Source organism: Macaca thibetana, chromosome 16 (assembly GCF_024542745.1).
Source record: "Macaca thibetana thibetana isolate TM-01 chromosome 16, ASM2454274v1, whole genome shotgun sequence".
Taxonomy (NCBI): Eukaryota; Metazoa; Chordata; class Mammalia; order Primates; family Cercopithecidae; genus Macaca; species Macaca thibetana.
The window spans coordinates 12543676-12560102 of NC_065593.1; the positions used below are offsets into that span (position 1 = coordinate 12543676).

Sequence of the window (16427 nt, forward strand, 5' to 3'; positions counted from 1 at the left end):
GGCCAGAGATTGGGTCTCTCTCGATGGCAGCCTGCTTGCTGCTGATATTCATTTTGTTTTTGTAGGTAATGGAATTAGTTGCAAAGTTCTCAAACACAGGGCTCTCTCTCTCTCTCTCTCCCTCCTTCCCTCCCCTCTCTCATACACACACATACACACAAACCCCACACTTTCTGGTATGACATGAAAGGAAATTTCAGGCAGTGAAGTCCATTGATCTAGTAGGGGGGACAGACCCACACTTGCAGGTCTTACTTCCTACTGCACACGCCACTTCCTACTGCACACGCCACTTCCTACTGCACACGCCACTTCCTACTGCACACGCCACTTCCTACTGCACACACCACTTCTACTGCACACTCCACTTCTGCTGAACACGCCACTTTCTACTGCACACGCCACTTCCACTGCACACGCCACTTCTACTGCACACTCCACTTCCTACTGCACACGCCACTTCCTACTGCACACTCCACTTCTACTGCACACTCCACTTCTGCTGAACACGCCACTTTCTACTGCACACGCCACTTCCACTGCACACGCCACTTCCTACTGCACACGCCACTTCCTACTGCACACGCCACTTCTACTGCACACGCCACTTCCTACTGCACACTCCACTTCTACTGCACACTCCACTTCTACTGCACACACCACTTCCTACTGCACACTCCACTTCTACTGCACACACCACTTCCTACTGCACACTCCACTTCTACTGCACACTCCACTTCCACTGCACACACCACTTCCTACTGCACACGCCACTTCTACTGCACACGCCACTTCCTACTGCACACGCCACTTGTACTGCACACTCCACTTCCTACTGCACACGCCACTTCCTACTGCACACGCCACTTTCTACTGCACACGCCACTTCTACTGCACACGCCACTTCCTACTGCACACGCCACTTCCTACTGCACACTCCACTTCCTACTGCACACACCACTTCCTACTGCACACTCCACTTCTACTGCACACGCCACTTCCTACTGCACACGCCACTTCTACTGCACACTCCACTTCTACTGCACACGCCACTTCCTACTGCACACGCCACTTCTACTGCACACTCCACTTCCTACTGCACACTCCACTTCCTACTGCACACGCCACTTCCTACTGCACACTCCACTTCTACTGCACACACCACTTCCTACTGCACACGCCACTTCCTACTGCACACACCACTTCCTACTGCACACGCCAATTCCTACTGCACACTCCACTTTCTACTGCACACGCCACTTTCTACTGCACACGCCACTTCTACTGCACACTCCACTTCTACTGCACACGCCACTTTCTACTGCACACGCCACTTCTACTGCACACGCCACTTTCTACTGCACACTCCACTTCTACTGCACACTCCACTTCTACTGCACACTCCACTTCCTACTGCACACTCCTCTTCCTACTGCACACTCCACTTCTACTGCACACGCCACTTCCTACTGCACACTCCACTTCTACTGCACACTCCACTTCCTACTGCACACTCCACTTTCTACTGCACACGCCACTTCCTACTGCACACTCCACTTCTACTGCACATGCCACTTCCTACTGCACACGCCACTTCCTACTGCACACGCCACTTCCTACTGCACACGCCAATTCCTACTGCACACTCCACTTTCTACTGCACATGCCACTTTCTACTGCACACGCCACTTCTACTGCACACTCCACTTCTACTGCACACTCCACTTCTACTGCACACTCCACTTCTACTGCACACACCACTTCCTACTGCACACACCACTTCCTACTGCACATGCCACTTCCTATTGGGAAGCAGTAAGGTCAAAGACATACTTGTCTCTCCCCTTTTAAAGTCGGTGATCATTTTTCAATGTCCCTGGTGAGTGAACCTCAGCAAAATATATTCTAGCTTCATCTGAGTTTATAAAACAGAACAACGATGTGGCTTCACATGCAGAAATTGAGGCCCCAAGAGGTTAAGTGACTTGACCATATTCACACAGCCTAGGCTGATGGCAGCTGGAAGGCAGAGCTGGAGAGAGGGCCTGACGGGGTCTGCCCTATCCCCTTTCCCCCAGAAGCCTGCAGCATCCAGGCAGCCAGAGCTGGGAGAGCTGGCTACGTTCCTGGGCCGCGCAGACCCGTGGTACCAGAGCAACGTCAACACGCTGTGCCCCGCCATCCACAAGCTGGCTGAGATGGTAGGGGAGGGTGAGGGTACCTGGGAGGGAGAGAGGGAGGGGAGCGGGGTCTGGGCAGAGGGGAGAACGGAGGAGCCCAAGTGGGCAGCGAGGGTGAAATGGGGGTGAGGGGGGGCTATCTTTTCGCTGCTGTACTTGACCCTTGACCTTAAGAGTTGGATGGGATGAGGCAGGAAGGGAATTCGAGAGAGGGGCCCTAACCAGCTAGTGGCTTTGAACTCACTCGGAACACTTACCAGGCACTTACTTTGGACCAGACCACCGTGGAAAAGATTAAGTAAAATATTCTTTCATAAGTGTGTAGGGCAGTTATATTCCTTCTTGTGTGAGCTTCCTGTGATCTTTTTCTTTGTTTTTAATAATTTATTCATTTATTTTTGTTTTACTTCAAGTTCTGGGATACATGTGCAGAACATGCAGGTTTGTTACATAGGTATACATGTGCCATGGTGGTTTGCTGCACCTATCAACCTCTCATCTAGGTTTTAAGGCCCACATGCATTAGGTATTTGTCCTAATGCTCTCCCTCCCCTTGTCCCCACCCCCAGACGGGCCCCGGTGTGTGATGTTCCCCTCCCTGTGTCCATGTGTTCTCATTGTTCAACTCCCACTTATGAGTGAGAACATGAGGTGTTTGGTTTTCTGTTCCTATGTTAGTTTGCTGAGAATGATGGCTTCCAGCTTCACCATGTCCCTGAAAAGGACATTACCTCATTCTTTTTTATGGCTGCATAGTATTCCATGGTGTATATGTGCCACAATTTCTTTATCCTGTCTATCATTGATGGGCATTTGAGCTGGTTCCAAGTCTTTGCTATTGTAAATAGTGCTGCAATAAACATACGTGTGCATGTGTCTTTATAGTGGAATGAATCATTTTTCTATGATTGTAATAGCTGATGTTTCCTGAGCACTTATGCTGCACCGGGCACTGTTCTAAACACTTACACACAGGGCAGCTCATGTAATTCCCACAGTAGCCCAGAGGCAGGTGCCCCTGTTGGTAGGTACTATTGTCACCGTAGCCCAATTTTACAGATCAAACAACTGAGGCACAAAGAGAGTAAGTATCTTGCCTGAAGTCACAAAGTGAGTGGTGGAGTGCCACTTGGAACCAGGCAGCTTGACTCCAGAGCACCCTCTCCTAACCACAAACCCAGCTGCCATATCCCAACCGTGGCTGGCAGTGGAGAGGGAACTCATCTTTTACTGATTCGAAAGGGCTTTTATATAGTAAGACAATTCCACCCTTTTTGTCGTCACATATGTTGCGAATTTTTTTCCCACGGTTGTAACTTGCCTATCCACTTTTTGACTTGCAGAAGTTTAATACTTGGATGTCGTCAGACATACCACTTTTATTCTTTACAGTTTCTGCCTTTGGAGTCATGCTTTCAAAAGCTTAAATAAATGTTCACTGATAATTTACTCTAACACTTTCCATGTCTCGATTTTTACATTTAATTAATTGCCTATCTGCAATTAATTTTAGTGTTTAGTGTGAAGTATGTCATTTTATTTTTTCCAAATGTTGAGCAAGTTGTCCTAAAGCTATTTTGCATAAACCATCTTGCCGCAGCAATTTGAAATGCCACTTTTATCATTTGCTAAATACTTACATGTGCCTGTATTTAGTACATGATACTTACATGTGCTTGTATGTAGTACGTGATCCTTACATGTGCTTGTAAGTATTTAGTACCTACGTACTCTCTCATTGATTTATTCATTTCTGTACAAATTAGCCTTTTGATATTTTAATATCTGACTATAGAAGCCTGCCTACCCCATTATTCTTCTTTTTCAAAACTTTTCAGAATATGCCTATTTATTTATCTTCCTGATAAACTTTAGAATTCCAAGTTTTGTTTTTGTTATTATTTTTAATCCTATTGGATTTCAATTGAAATTTGGGGAGAATTAGAATCTTTAGCATATTGAGTTTTTCTCTCTAGGAGCATGGTATAGCTCTTCATTTGTCAAAGTGTCCTTGTATATCCCTCAGTATAAGTGTAAAGTTTGCATCATACAGCTTCTGTCCAATTCTCACTAAATTTATTACTCGTGTGTGATAGTGTTTCTTACTATTGCAAATGCTATCTTTATCCCATTATATGGGTAGTGCCTGAAGCTAAAAGGAAGCTATTGATTTATACATATTTATTTTAGTTTTAAAAACTGCAGTAAAAAAATGTAACATTAATTTACCACTTTTACATGTCTGTTTTTTAACTTGCTACTTTACTGAGCTCTCCATTTTGCTTTATCATTTGATTGATGAGGGTGTCTTCTTACATATTTTATTCAAATAAGGAGATTTAGGGATGCACATTTTCTGGATTATACCTTATCGGAAAATGTCTTTGCATACACACAGAGACCATTTAGCTGGGTATTAAAATACTTTTTCCTTGAAACTTGGAGGATATTACAGTGGAAACATTTGATGCAGGCCCCATTGGTTCTCCTTCGCTGGTAGCTATTTTTCTCTGCCAGGACACTGTAAGATTTTGGTTTTCCCTTTCTCCTTGTATTTAACAATTTGAAAGGCCCTATGCTTACTCCAAAAGCAATTGCCATATGAAGAGACCAGAAACATTGTGAGCAATGACAGCATTATTAGAATACGTTCATAGCTCCTCAGTGTGACCCTTTTGAAAGGAACAATATTTCAGTACGCCAGATGTGAGAGTCAGAAGAGCTCTTACAGGACCGGATATGAGTTGGATGAGATCAACTCTGAGCTTCCTTCTAGCCCTGACACTATCACATTCCATGTAGATGTTCTGAAAACCCAGTCACTATGCTGTATCATCATATGGGACCAGGGAAGGACTAGAAGACAAGATGCGTAGTCCATTCCCAATGACACGCAAACCTGAATTATTTTATTTTATTTTAAGATGGAGTTTCACTCTTGTTGCCCAGGCTGGAGTGCGACGGCACAATCTTGGCTCACCACAACCTCCGCCTCCTGGGTTCAAGCAATTCTCCTGCCTCAGCCTCCCAAGTAGCTGGGATTACAGGCATGCGCCACCACGCCTGGCTAATTTTGTATTTTTGGTAGAGATGAGGTTTCTCCATGTTGGTTAGGCTGGTCTCGAATTCCCGACCTCAGGTGACCCTCTCGCCTCAGCCTCCCAAAGTGTTGGGATTACAGGCGTGAGCCACCGTGCCCAGCCAATTAGTTTATTAATAGATGCAGGGACCACCAGAGCTGAAAGAGACACCAGATCATCTGGTTCAACCTCTCACTTTCTCTAGAAGGACATTCAGGCCTCAACGAGTTTGAATAACTTGCCCACACCTGCCTGGCCAATGGCAAGTAGCCCATCCAAGCCTAGAACCCAGTCCTGGCTCTCTCATTAGCTTCACTCTCTAGCATCTTGTCTCCCCCAGTCACTTAGCACAGTGCCTCACACATAGCAGTGCTCAGTAGTCTCTGTAGAACTGAAATTAGATTCCCTAGGGAGGCAGGGCTCTGGACAGGAATATTTTGATTGGGAGTGGAAATTCAGTGGTAGGAAAGGTTTGGAATGTGTTGAAGGATGCACCGGGTTAGTGCATCCCAGAGATGTAGGGGCTTGGAGTTTCTCTCTGAATAAAATGGCATCTCCCACAGTGGCCTTGGGGGAGATGGTGAAGACATTCCCTGTCTCCCTCACAGCCTCCTTCCCTGGACTCATCCCAGACTGTGGACCCCTTCATCCTAGACGTCATCACCTACTACATCCGCATGGGCACCCAACCCATCTATTTCCAGATCTACACAGTCAAGGTAATCATCCCACTGAAGGCTCCAAGGGATCCCAGGACCCCACAGATTAAATACCCAGGCTCAGGGGAAGCACTGGTTATCAGGCCACAAATCAGGAACACACCCAGACTCTCTTGGTTATTAACGTTACCTCCTTCATCTCTAAATGAATCAGATCGTTATTAATTTCAAGACCTCAAATCCAAGAAGTAGGTCTTCTTTATGTGGAAGGGTTCTCCACGGCCCTGGATCCCTGGAAATCAGGGATAGAGTGATTTGGAAATCACACCAGGAAATGCCACCCTCCCTTCCTCTCTCCAGATCTTCTTCAGTGACCTGAGCCAAGACCCTACCGAGGACATCTTCCTCATTGAGCTGAAGGTGAAGATCCAAGATTCTAAATTCCCCAAAGGTAAGCATCTGCCTCCCTTTTCCCAAAGGTCATCCTGACTCAGCTTCTCCAGACTCTCATCCTCTCCCCTCTCACCTGATGATGCCTGCACCCCCACACCCTCAGTGTTCGTCCCTGCTCTGTTCCCTACCTCTACCGAATGCCAAGGCTGCCCTTGATCCCCTCCAACCCCCGAAAGACTGAAAGGCAGCCTGGCCCCCTGAGGTGTCGCCTTTCCATCCAGGGAGATGGAGGGATGGGTAAACCCAGCAGCTCAGCTCCTGCCCTCAGAGAGGTGGGGAAGTCAGGGCGAGAGGGCTGGGAACCTCCACCCCAAGCCTCTTCTCATCTCCCCACAGATGGCTTTTCACCCAGGAGGAGAGGCGTGGCCGAGGGCCCAGGGGCGGAGCTCTCCCTGTGCTACCAGAAGGTCAGCGTGCATGGGCATGGTCAGTAGGTGGCCAAGAGGTACAGCTGGAGAGAGCGGGCCTCGAGGACAAGCAGGGAAGCAGACAGAGCCAAAGGAAGCTTCTACCTCTTTTCTTGAAGCTGCCTGCAGAGTTCCCAGCCTTCAGGGAGTTTTGCAGGGATGAGTGGGTTAAGTTGGCCTTACATGTAGACCTAGGAGGTGATCTGATTTAAAGAACAAGGGGCCTGACTCCTTGTTAAAAAATATCTTCCTCGCTAGCTGGCCAGATGCTTGAACTGATTTCACTGGAAATTTATTCTTTGGGGTCTGGAAGGCTGAACATACTTCTAGGGCTGGGAGTGCTGTAAACCTTTATCTGCTAGCCCTTATGGGACCGTAGTGACATAGACAAAACAGGGTCTGGCACAGTGGCTCATGCCTGTAATCCCAGCCTTTTGGGAGGCTGAGGCAGGAGGATCACCTGAGCCCAGGAGTTCAAGACCAGCCTGGGCAACATAGTGAGACCCCCAGCTCAAAAGAAAAAAAAAAAAAAAAGACGCTCATGGCAGGGGTGGAAAACAGGGGAGAGAGGCAAGACTGTGGATGTGGGGATGCATGGGGAAAGGGTATGTCCTGAGGACCTCCACCTGTTCCTTGATCCCCCTCCCCAGGCCTTGCTCAGCCACCGGCCCCAAGAGGTCACTGTTTCCCTGCGGGCCACTGGGGTGGTCCTGAAGGCCATTCCAGCCAGCGATACAGAAGGTGAGGAACGGGGAATGCAGAGCAAAGAAAGAGACAAGAGATGAGAAGGGCAATGCTGGGGAGAGGGCAGAGTGGCAGGAGAAGGGGGAGCCCTCCCAGTCACGGAACTGGAGCCAGGTCCAGGGCTTGGTGACTGCCTTCAAGCTGCTTGCTGTGGGGTCCCCCAGACTCTAGCACTGGTCGCCGGCTTGAGCCTCAGCAGCCTGGTGAGACATAGCTGGAAGGTGGAGGACTACAGGGAGGGGTTACAGTTGGCCTCCTGCCACAGAACTGGGCCTGCAGGGCTAGTTGTCTTTTGTGTGAAAATTTTGGACTTTGAATGTCATTCCAAAAAAAAAATGGAGACAATAGAAGATGCCAATTTATGTGCATATAGTAAATTATAAAAATTAGCTCATATTGTGAGCTCCCTGGTCTCCTAGAATAATGCAAAGGATGGCAATATGGATTACTAACATTGCAAACATGCACCAGAGGCCAGGCAGTGAAACATGTGAACCCCAGGAAATAGCTATTATTAGTATTAGCAACTTTTTACTAGAGAGGAAACCGAAGGAAAGAGAATAACGCACCCAACATCACGTCTGCGAGGAAGAATCAGAACTGGAATTCAAACCTAGGTATTCTCATGCAAGAGCCTATGTTGCTTACCACTGCCTCCCCTAGAATTGCCAACTCTCAACAGACTAGACTTAGGGGATGTTTATCCAGTGATGCTTGTAGAAGACCGTTTTGGAGCAAACAAGAAAATTCACCCAGGCAGAATTATATCTTGTTTGCCATCTTTTCCATTTGTCCGTGATATGTCCTGGCATATAGTAGATACTTGATCAATATTTGGAGAATAAATGAAATGCTACTTTACACTAAAAAATTTGTTTTAAAAATGAGTGAACACATTTGGAATATTCCAGAAGAAAAACGGAATGAAAATACACATGAGCCAGGCTGGAATGCTTACGGGGAAGCCAACTCCGATCCCTCCTCTCCTCTCCAACCACGAGTATTTACTCCGTCTCTGAAATCCACTGTGGCTTTGCTAGCATTCCAATGATGACACCTTTCTGATTTCTGACAATAATGCATTTGTGTTCATGTGTGGGTATCCTAGTGTCACAATTTCCTTAGCATCTGGCACAAAGAAGAAACTCAAGAAATTATATCACTTCCTAATGAAATTGCTTCCAGGCAAGTTGAATTCGTGGATGATGACATACGAAACTCCATCACAGCAGGACACTCTTTCCCTGCAACTCTTTAACACCATGAAGGAGACGCGTACTCGTGGCAGTAGCTCTTAACCTAGAGGTGCTCAGGAGCAGGTTGTCAAGGGCGCGGGGCCAGAGCCAGATGGGTAGGGCTCACACCCCAGCTTTGCCACTGACTATCTGTGTGACCTTGGATGTGTGACTTGTGTCCTTTCTACCTATTTTTTTTTTCTAAAATGGAGATAATAAGTAGCTACTAATTTGTGTGCATACAGTAAACTATACATGTTAGCCCTTATTGTTCAAACTGTATTCCTTCCATTTCTCTCACAGACTGTCCCCACTCCCAGCCCTACTCTAGACCCTATCAGTACCAGTCTGATGATGCCACCCTCGGTGGAGCAGACTTCTACAAACCCTCTTTAGTCGGCAGGGAGGGATGAAGCCTACCAGCAGGCACACAGTAATGATTTTTGACACATTATACACTATTAAGCAACCCCATCTCTACTAAAAATACACACACAAAAAAAGTTAGCTGCGTGTGATGGTGCTCGCCTGTAATCCCAGCTACATGGGAGGCTGAGGCAGGAGAATCGTTTGAACCTAGGAGGCAGAGGTTGCAGTGACCGAGATCATGCCACTGCACTCCAGCCTAGGCAACAGAGGGAGACTGTCTCAAAATATATGTATATAATATATATGTGTATATATACACATGTATATGTGTGTGTATATATGTATATGTGTGTGTATATATATGTACATATATGTGTGTATATATACACGTGTGTGTGTGTGTATATATATATATACAAAAAAAACTGTAATAAAAAAAGGAAGTAAAAGAAACACTCTAACTGTTGGCACTACTGCCCTCCTCACCCACTTGGAGCCTCTGTCCTGCACAATATCCCTGGGCAGGTGCTTCTTTCATTTGTTGCATGCCCAAGAGCTGCAGGAAGTTCAAGAGAACTTCTAGAACTTTATTCCTTTTAAAAAGGGTTGCAGGAGGACATAATGAAAGGGTGGGGGTGTGGATTTGGGTTGGTGATGGCCGCTGACCTGAGGATATAGAAACTTGCGGATTCACCGGGGAAGGAAGAAGGATGATTGAGAAGGAACCGTAACTTGGCTGGGACCAAGCAGATTCAGGAAGTGGGGGCCCAAGGAGGAGTGAGAGGGCTGGGGGTGTGAAGATGGGTTCATGGAGATCTTGAGACCTAGAATCTCAAACTCCCCTACTTCCCTGGAGGTCCATTTACAGCCCCACCAATCTCATTCAGTTTCAGGGTCTCGCCATTGCCCCCTGCCTGCTGCTCCTGTCACAGACCACTCGTGTCTGAATGTCAGCGTGACAGAGGTTGTCAAGTCCTCCAACTTGGCGGGAAAGTCCTTCTCTGTAAGTACTGAGTAGACTGGGAAAGGGAGACAGCTGGCTGGGAGCTCAGAGTAGACTGGGAAAGGGAGACAGCTGGCCGGGGGCTCAGAGTAGACTGGGAAAGGGAGACAGGTGGCCGGGAGCTCAGAGTAGACTGGGAAAGGGAGACAGCTGGCCGGGGGCTCAGAGTAGACTGGGAAAGGGAGACAGGTGGCCGGGAGCTCAGAGTAGACTGGGAAAGGGAGACAGGTGGCCGGGGGCTCAGAGTAGACTGGGAAAGGGAGACAGGTGGCCGGGAGCTCAGAGTAGACTGGGAAAGGGAGACAGGTTACTGGGAGCTCAGAGTAGACTGGGAAAGGGAGACAGGTTACTGGGAGCTCAGAGTAGACTGGGAAAGGGAGAGGTGGCTGGGGGCTCAGAGTAGACTGGGAAAGGGAGACAGGTTACTGGGAGCTCAGAGTAGACTGGGAAAGGGAGACAGGTGGCTGGGAGCTCAGAGTAGACTGGGAAAGGGAGACAGGTGGCCGGGGGCTCAGAGTAGACTGGGAAAGGGAGACAGGTGGCCTCAGAGTAGACTGGGAAAGGGAGACAGCTGGCCGGGGGCTCAGAGTAGACTGGGAAAGGGAGACAGGTGGCCGGGAGCTCAGAGTAGACTGGGAAAGGGAGACAGGTGGCCAGGGGCTCAGAGTAGACTGGGAAAGGGAGACAGCCGGCTGGGAGCTCAGAGTAGACTGGGAAAGGGAGACAGGTGGCCGGGGGCTCAGAGTAGACTGGGAAAGGGAGACAGGTGGCTGCGAGTGCAGAGGGGAGGGTATTTAGAGAAGGGAACTGACTTCCCAGCCTTTCTGAGCCGTTGCTATTGGAATGGGTCTTCCTGTTAGAAGGAATCTGCTTTGCAGTCAGTCTGTCTGAAGTGCAGAGTGCCCACTGGTATAAGGAAAGCACTTTAAGAGTCAAAGCCCTGCCCTCCAACTGCTGAGCATTTGAGGACCTAAGACATACCCAGATGACTGCAAAATGCACCTACGTCCTGTCATCCCAGGCGCCACACCACAGCCAGACTCCTAAACAACAGCCCAACCTTTGACCAGATCAAACCAGCTCTCTCAATCCCCTTGCCCTTTGCCCTTTTGCCTTTGTGCATATCGATACTTTTTTTTTTTTTTTTTTTTTCTTGAGACGGAGTCTCAGTCTGTCGCCCAGGCTGGAGTCCAGTGGTGCCATCTTGGCTCACTGCAACCTCCACCTCCCAGGTTCAAGCAATTCTCCTGCCTCAGCCTCTGGAGTAGCTGGGACTACAGGTGTGCACCATCATGCGCCATCATGCCCTGCTAATTTTTGTATTTTTAGTAGAGACAGGGTTTCACCATGGTGGCCAGGATGGTCTCAAACTCCTGACCTCAGGCAATCCACCTGCCTTGGCAAAGTGCTGGGATTACAGGCGTGAGCCGCCACGCCTGGCCGATACTTACTGATACAGACATAAGACTATTCATTTCCTTTCTACCCAATGGCCTCTCTGGACTTCACTTTCCCGCTCAGCTTGGCTTTGGTGCCCCATCACTGCGCGTGAACCGTGTTCTCACTGATGTCCTCACTCCCGTGCACCACCCAGCAGGCTGACACTCCGATTTAGGTCAAGCCACTTACTCAGTCTGTATACCCAGGTGGCCAAGTGCTTCTGGAATAACCCCTGCATCCTCACTGATTAGATCCACAGCAAACTCATGACTTCCCCCTCACCTGGATCCTTGGGATCACGTAGCCCTTTCCTTACCCACTCCCTCCAGGCTCTTCTCTATCTGTTTGCAGTTCTCTCTCCCCAGCTTTGACCTCTTCCTCTCCACTGCTCCTTCCGCTTAGCCTACATACACTCAGGTCTTTTCCATCTTAAAAGAAAAAAAAAAAAAAGGCCAAAAAAAAAAAAAAAAAAAAAAAAAACTCTGCCATGACCCAACTACCTCTCTAGCTACCCACTGCATCTCTTTCCTTCCCTTCTCAGTCAAGCTCCTTGAAAGGTACTTCTAGAAGAGTTTCCAGCCCCTTATCAATAACTCTTCTACCCACGACCACCTGTTTACATGCGTCCCACTGTGGCAAAGTCACCTCCATGTTGCCAAAACCAGTGGTCACTTTTTAGCCCTTATATTTCTTTATCCTTTAAGATAATGTTTTTGTTTTTTTGTGTTTTGTTTGTTTGTTTGTTTTTTGAGACAGAGTCTCACTCTGTTACCAGGCTGGAGTGCAATGGCGCGATCTTGGCTCACCACAACCTCTGACTCCCTGGTTCAAGTGATTCTTCCGCCTCAGCCTCCTAAGTAGCTGGGATTACAGGCATGCGCTTCCATGCCCAGCTGATTTTTGTATTTTTAGTAGAGACGGGGTTTCACCATGTTGGCCAGGGTGGTCTCAAACTCCTGACCTCGTGATCCACCCACTTCAGCCTCCCAAAGTGTTGGGATTACAGGTGTGAGCCACTGTGCCTGGCCAAGAAAATGTTTTTACCTATAAACAAAAGTTTCATTATTTATTTTGGAAAATATAAAAAAGCACAAGAAGTACATTCACCAGTAGTCGCAATCCCTGGAGAGGATGAATATTAACATTTTCAGGTGTAAACACCCAAGTCTTTTTTTCTAGCTATTTTAAGATGATTAATTGATAGCTACACTACATACTGGTCTGTACCTTGATGTTTTTTACTCAAAAATGTACTAAAGCCTCGTAAATAGGTCTTGATGGGACCTTGCTTTGGTCATTAAATATGTTTTGCGTCATTAAGTATATGTCAGTATTTATTATATGATGGTTCCATATACCTATATAATTCTAATAATTCTAATAATAAATTCTAAGATGACGTTTAAGTAAGTTCTCATTTTTCCCCATTACGAGCATGTGAGCAATTTCCTTAGGGGTAAATATGTGCTAAAAATCATGGTTATGTCTTTTTAGAAGAATGCCTAGAAGTGAAATCATCCAGTCAGGTGGCATCCTTTTTATATATTTTGCCAAATTGCCCTCTAGAAAGTCAATACCAAGTTCCAATCTGATTGTAGTGTTTGAGTGCCAATTTTGCAGTACAATTCGCATATCGATTGATTTTTTTTTATCTTCACAAATTTGATGATCAAACTTTTCATTATTTTGTTTCCTTTATGACCAATTAGTAAAACTGAATACTTTCTTGTATTTCTATTTCTTCATTCATATATTTCCTATTCATATTCTCATCTCATACTAATATCCTATTTTATAGTGTGAGGACATTAACCCCTTCTTTGTCATAAATTTTGGAAATACTTTTCCCAGTTTGTCTTTTGATGCTTTTTTTAACCTAAAATAGCTTTATATTTTGACATAACAAAATCTACCATTTTCCTTTAATGGTTTCTGACTCTGATATAATTAAACATGATATATGTCTAAAGACCCCATCTCCTTGAATTTAAGGCATACCACAATTTTACATACTACTAAGAAACAAACAATGCTTCCTAAACTATGGACAATGCTCTCTTATCACATTGGTTGCAAAATACTCCCTGATTTTAGAGCTGTTAAAACATGTTTTAGAATCAATGAAAATGGCAGACCTGTTTAATAGTAGTATGCTGTTCCTTCCTTGTGGTTTTATTCTTTTATTTCTTCACTCATTCTAAACATCTTTATTTTATAATCTGATTTGTGTAATTCCATTATCTATAATTACTGGGAGTCTAATCCTTCTGTTTATTGGGTTCACTGACCCCCTCCCCACAGTAGCTTAATTCCTTGTTTTTCAATTATGAGTTCATATTTCTTAGGGCTTTATCTGTGGGAAAACTGGGTGGAAAAATTGTCCTTCTAGAGAAATTCTGAATTTGTTTTTGCCAACTGCCTCGGAGATGTTATCAGCTCAGAACCATATTTTGAGTTCAGTTTTGGCTGAGAAATTGCCAGACCACGAAGATAGTGTACATGTGTACCCCAGATTCACATCCGGACGGGCTCGTAGCTAAGAATCTCCAGGAAAGACTTGCCTTCCTCACTCATCGTACAAGCCAAAGCAGATGGGCTTTTTTTCTGTGGTCTTCCCTACTTCTGTGTTTGTTTTTTCGTCCGTTTGTGTCTTTTGCTTTATTTTGCTTTCTAGTCTTTCACTGAGAGTGTAGCCTTCAAGAGTCCCTGCTTCATGTAACTCCACACCATTGCCTCCCATCCCCAAGTGGCTATTTAAACCCAAGCCCTTTGATTCCTGAGATTATTAGCAAATGCTCCTAGGACAGCCAAAGCATCTGACTTATACAATTTCAACTTCTTTGGAATGTACTGACATTTTTTTTGTTGCCTGGTACATGGTCAACTTTTTTTTTTTTTTTTTTTTTTTTTTTTTTTTGAGACTGAGTCTCACTCTGTTGCCAGGCTGGAGTGCAGTGGTGAGATCTCGGCTCACTGCAGCCTCTGCCTCCCGGGTTCAAGTGATTCTCCTGCCTCAGCCTCCCATGTAGCTGGGACTACAGGCGTGTGCCACCACGCCCAGCTAATTTTTGTATTTTTAGTAGAGACAGGGTTTCACCATGTTGGCCAGGATAGTCTCGATCTCTTGGCCTCGTGATCCGCCCGCCTTGGCCTCCCAAAGTGCTGGGATTACAGGAGTGAATGATCAACTTTTTGATATTCAATGGCAACTAAAACTACATGTTTGTTTTCTATCTATAGAATATATAAAGTATGAAGTTTAGTTATTAAATCAAACACATTATATTACTGTAATCTACAAATTTAAAATATTTTTTGTCTACTTCATCTGGCCAAAACAGAGCGGTTTGTGGATGTTCCTGCTGTGGTTTTGATTTTGTCAATTCTATCTGGATTTCTTTGAAGGTGAACTTTCTTCTAGTTTTTGATGCTGCTGTTGTATAATATGATGCCTTCTTATGCCTAGTCTTTGTATGAGACTGTTTTTTTTCTCTCTCTCTCTTTGGAAGCCTTAAATACTTAGTTTCAGTGAAGAGTCTGAATGTCACAGGAATATACCTTCGGGGCATCTTTTTTTCATTCATCATTTTGGACCTTTGATGGACATTCTCAATCTGGAGACTCATATCTTTCAGTTCTCAGATATTTTCTAATACAATCTTTAAAATAGTTTCCTTCCCTTTATTTCTTTGCTTTCTCTTTCTGGAACTATGAATAGTAGGATGTTTGACCTTCTAAATTAATGCTCTAATTTTCTCATCTTCTTTCTCCCATTGTCCTTCTTTGTCATTTCTTCAATATTGGGGGAGTTTTCTTCAAATTCATTTTTTGAAAATTTAGGCTATTTAAGAATTCTTTCTTGTTTTCTCGTTATTTGTTGTCTCTCTTAATATGGTCTCTTGGCTGGGCACGGTGGCTCACGCCTGTAATCCCAGCACTTTTGGAGGTTGAGGATAGCGGATCACGAGGTTAGGAGATCGAGACCAGCCTGGCCAACATGATGAAACCCCACCTCTACTAAAAATACAAAAATTATCTGGGCGTGGTGGTGGGTGCCTGTAATCCCAGCCACTTGGGAGGCTGAGGCAGGAGAATCGTTTGAACCTGGGAGGCGGAGGTTGCAGTGAGCCAAGATCATGCCATTATACTCCAGCCTGGGCAACAGGGTGAGACTCTGTCTCAAAAAAAAAAAAAAAAAAAAAAAAAAAAAAAAAAAGGTCTCTCTCTTAACTAAAGAGGGGGCACTAAAAACCTGGGTCAATGGTGGGCTTCTCAGTGGGCAGTCAGAAGGCCATGGTCCTTTCTGTGGGGGGAACCCAGATGTCAGTATTTGCAAGTCTCTTTGCTAGGACAGTTTTATTTTTCCAGAAATGAGTCCTTTGGGCTCCTGCCTCAGCAAGTAAAGGGGGCCAGGCATGAGGGGTGGATAAGCCTGCTTATTATGCCTGTCAATCTGGATCTGGGATAATTTCTCTTTCTCTTTTCCAATTTGGATGCCTTTTATTTCTTACTCTTGTCTGATTGCTCTAACTAGGACTTCTGTCATGTTGAATAGGAGTAGTGACAGTGGGCATCCTTGTCTTATTCTAGTTCTTAGAGGTAATGCTTTTAATTTTCCCTCACTCAGTGTGATGTTGACTGTCAGTTTGTCATATATGGCTTTTATTATTTTGAGATATGTTCCTTCTATTCCCACTTTGGTAAGGGCTTTTATCATGAAGAGATGCTGGATTTTATGAAATGCTTTTTCTGAATTTATTAATACAATCATATGATTTTTGTTTTTAATTCTGTTTATGTGGTGAATCACATTTATCGATTTGTGTATGTTGAACCAACCTTGCATTGTTGGAGTAA

At 45.5% G+C, this 16427-nt stretch overlaps 1 protein-coding gene across 2 annotated transcripts in view; it reads left to right on the forward strand.

Annotated features, from left to right (window-relative positions):
- The window catches only part of PIK3R6 (phosphoinositide-3-kinase regulatory subunit 6), a 67523-nt gene that overhangs the window by 40192 nt on the left and 10904 nt on the right, over positions 1-16427 (forward strand). For both annotated transcript variants that reach the window (XM_050765277.1, XM_050765278.1), the window contains 6 exons: positions 2079-2201; positions 5869-5979; positions 6280-6370; positions 6709-6779; positions 7430-7520; positions 10015-10130. In XM_050765277.1, the coding sequence (XP_050621234.1) occupies positions 2079-2201; positions 5869-5979; positions 6280-6370; positions 6709-6779; positions 7430-7520; positions 10015-10130 (603 nt within the window). The remainder of the gene's footprint in view (positions 1-2078; positions 2202-5868; positions 5980-6279; positions 6371-6708; positions 6780-7429; positions 7521-10014; positions 10131-16427) is intronic.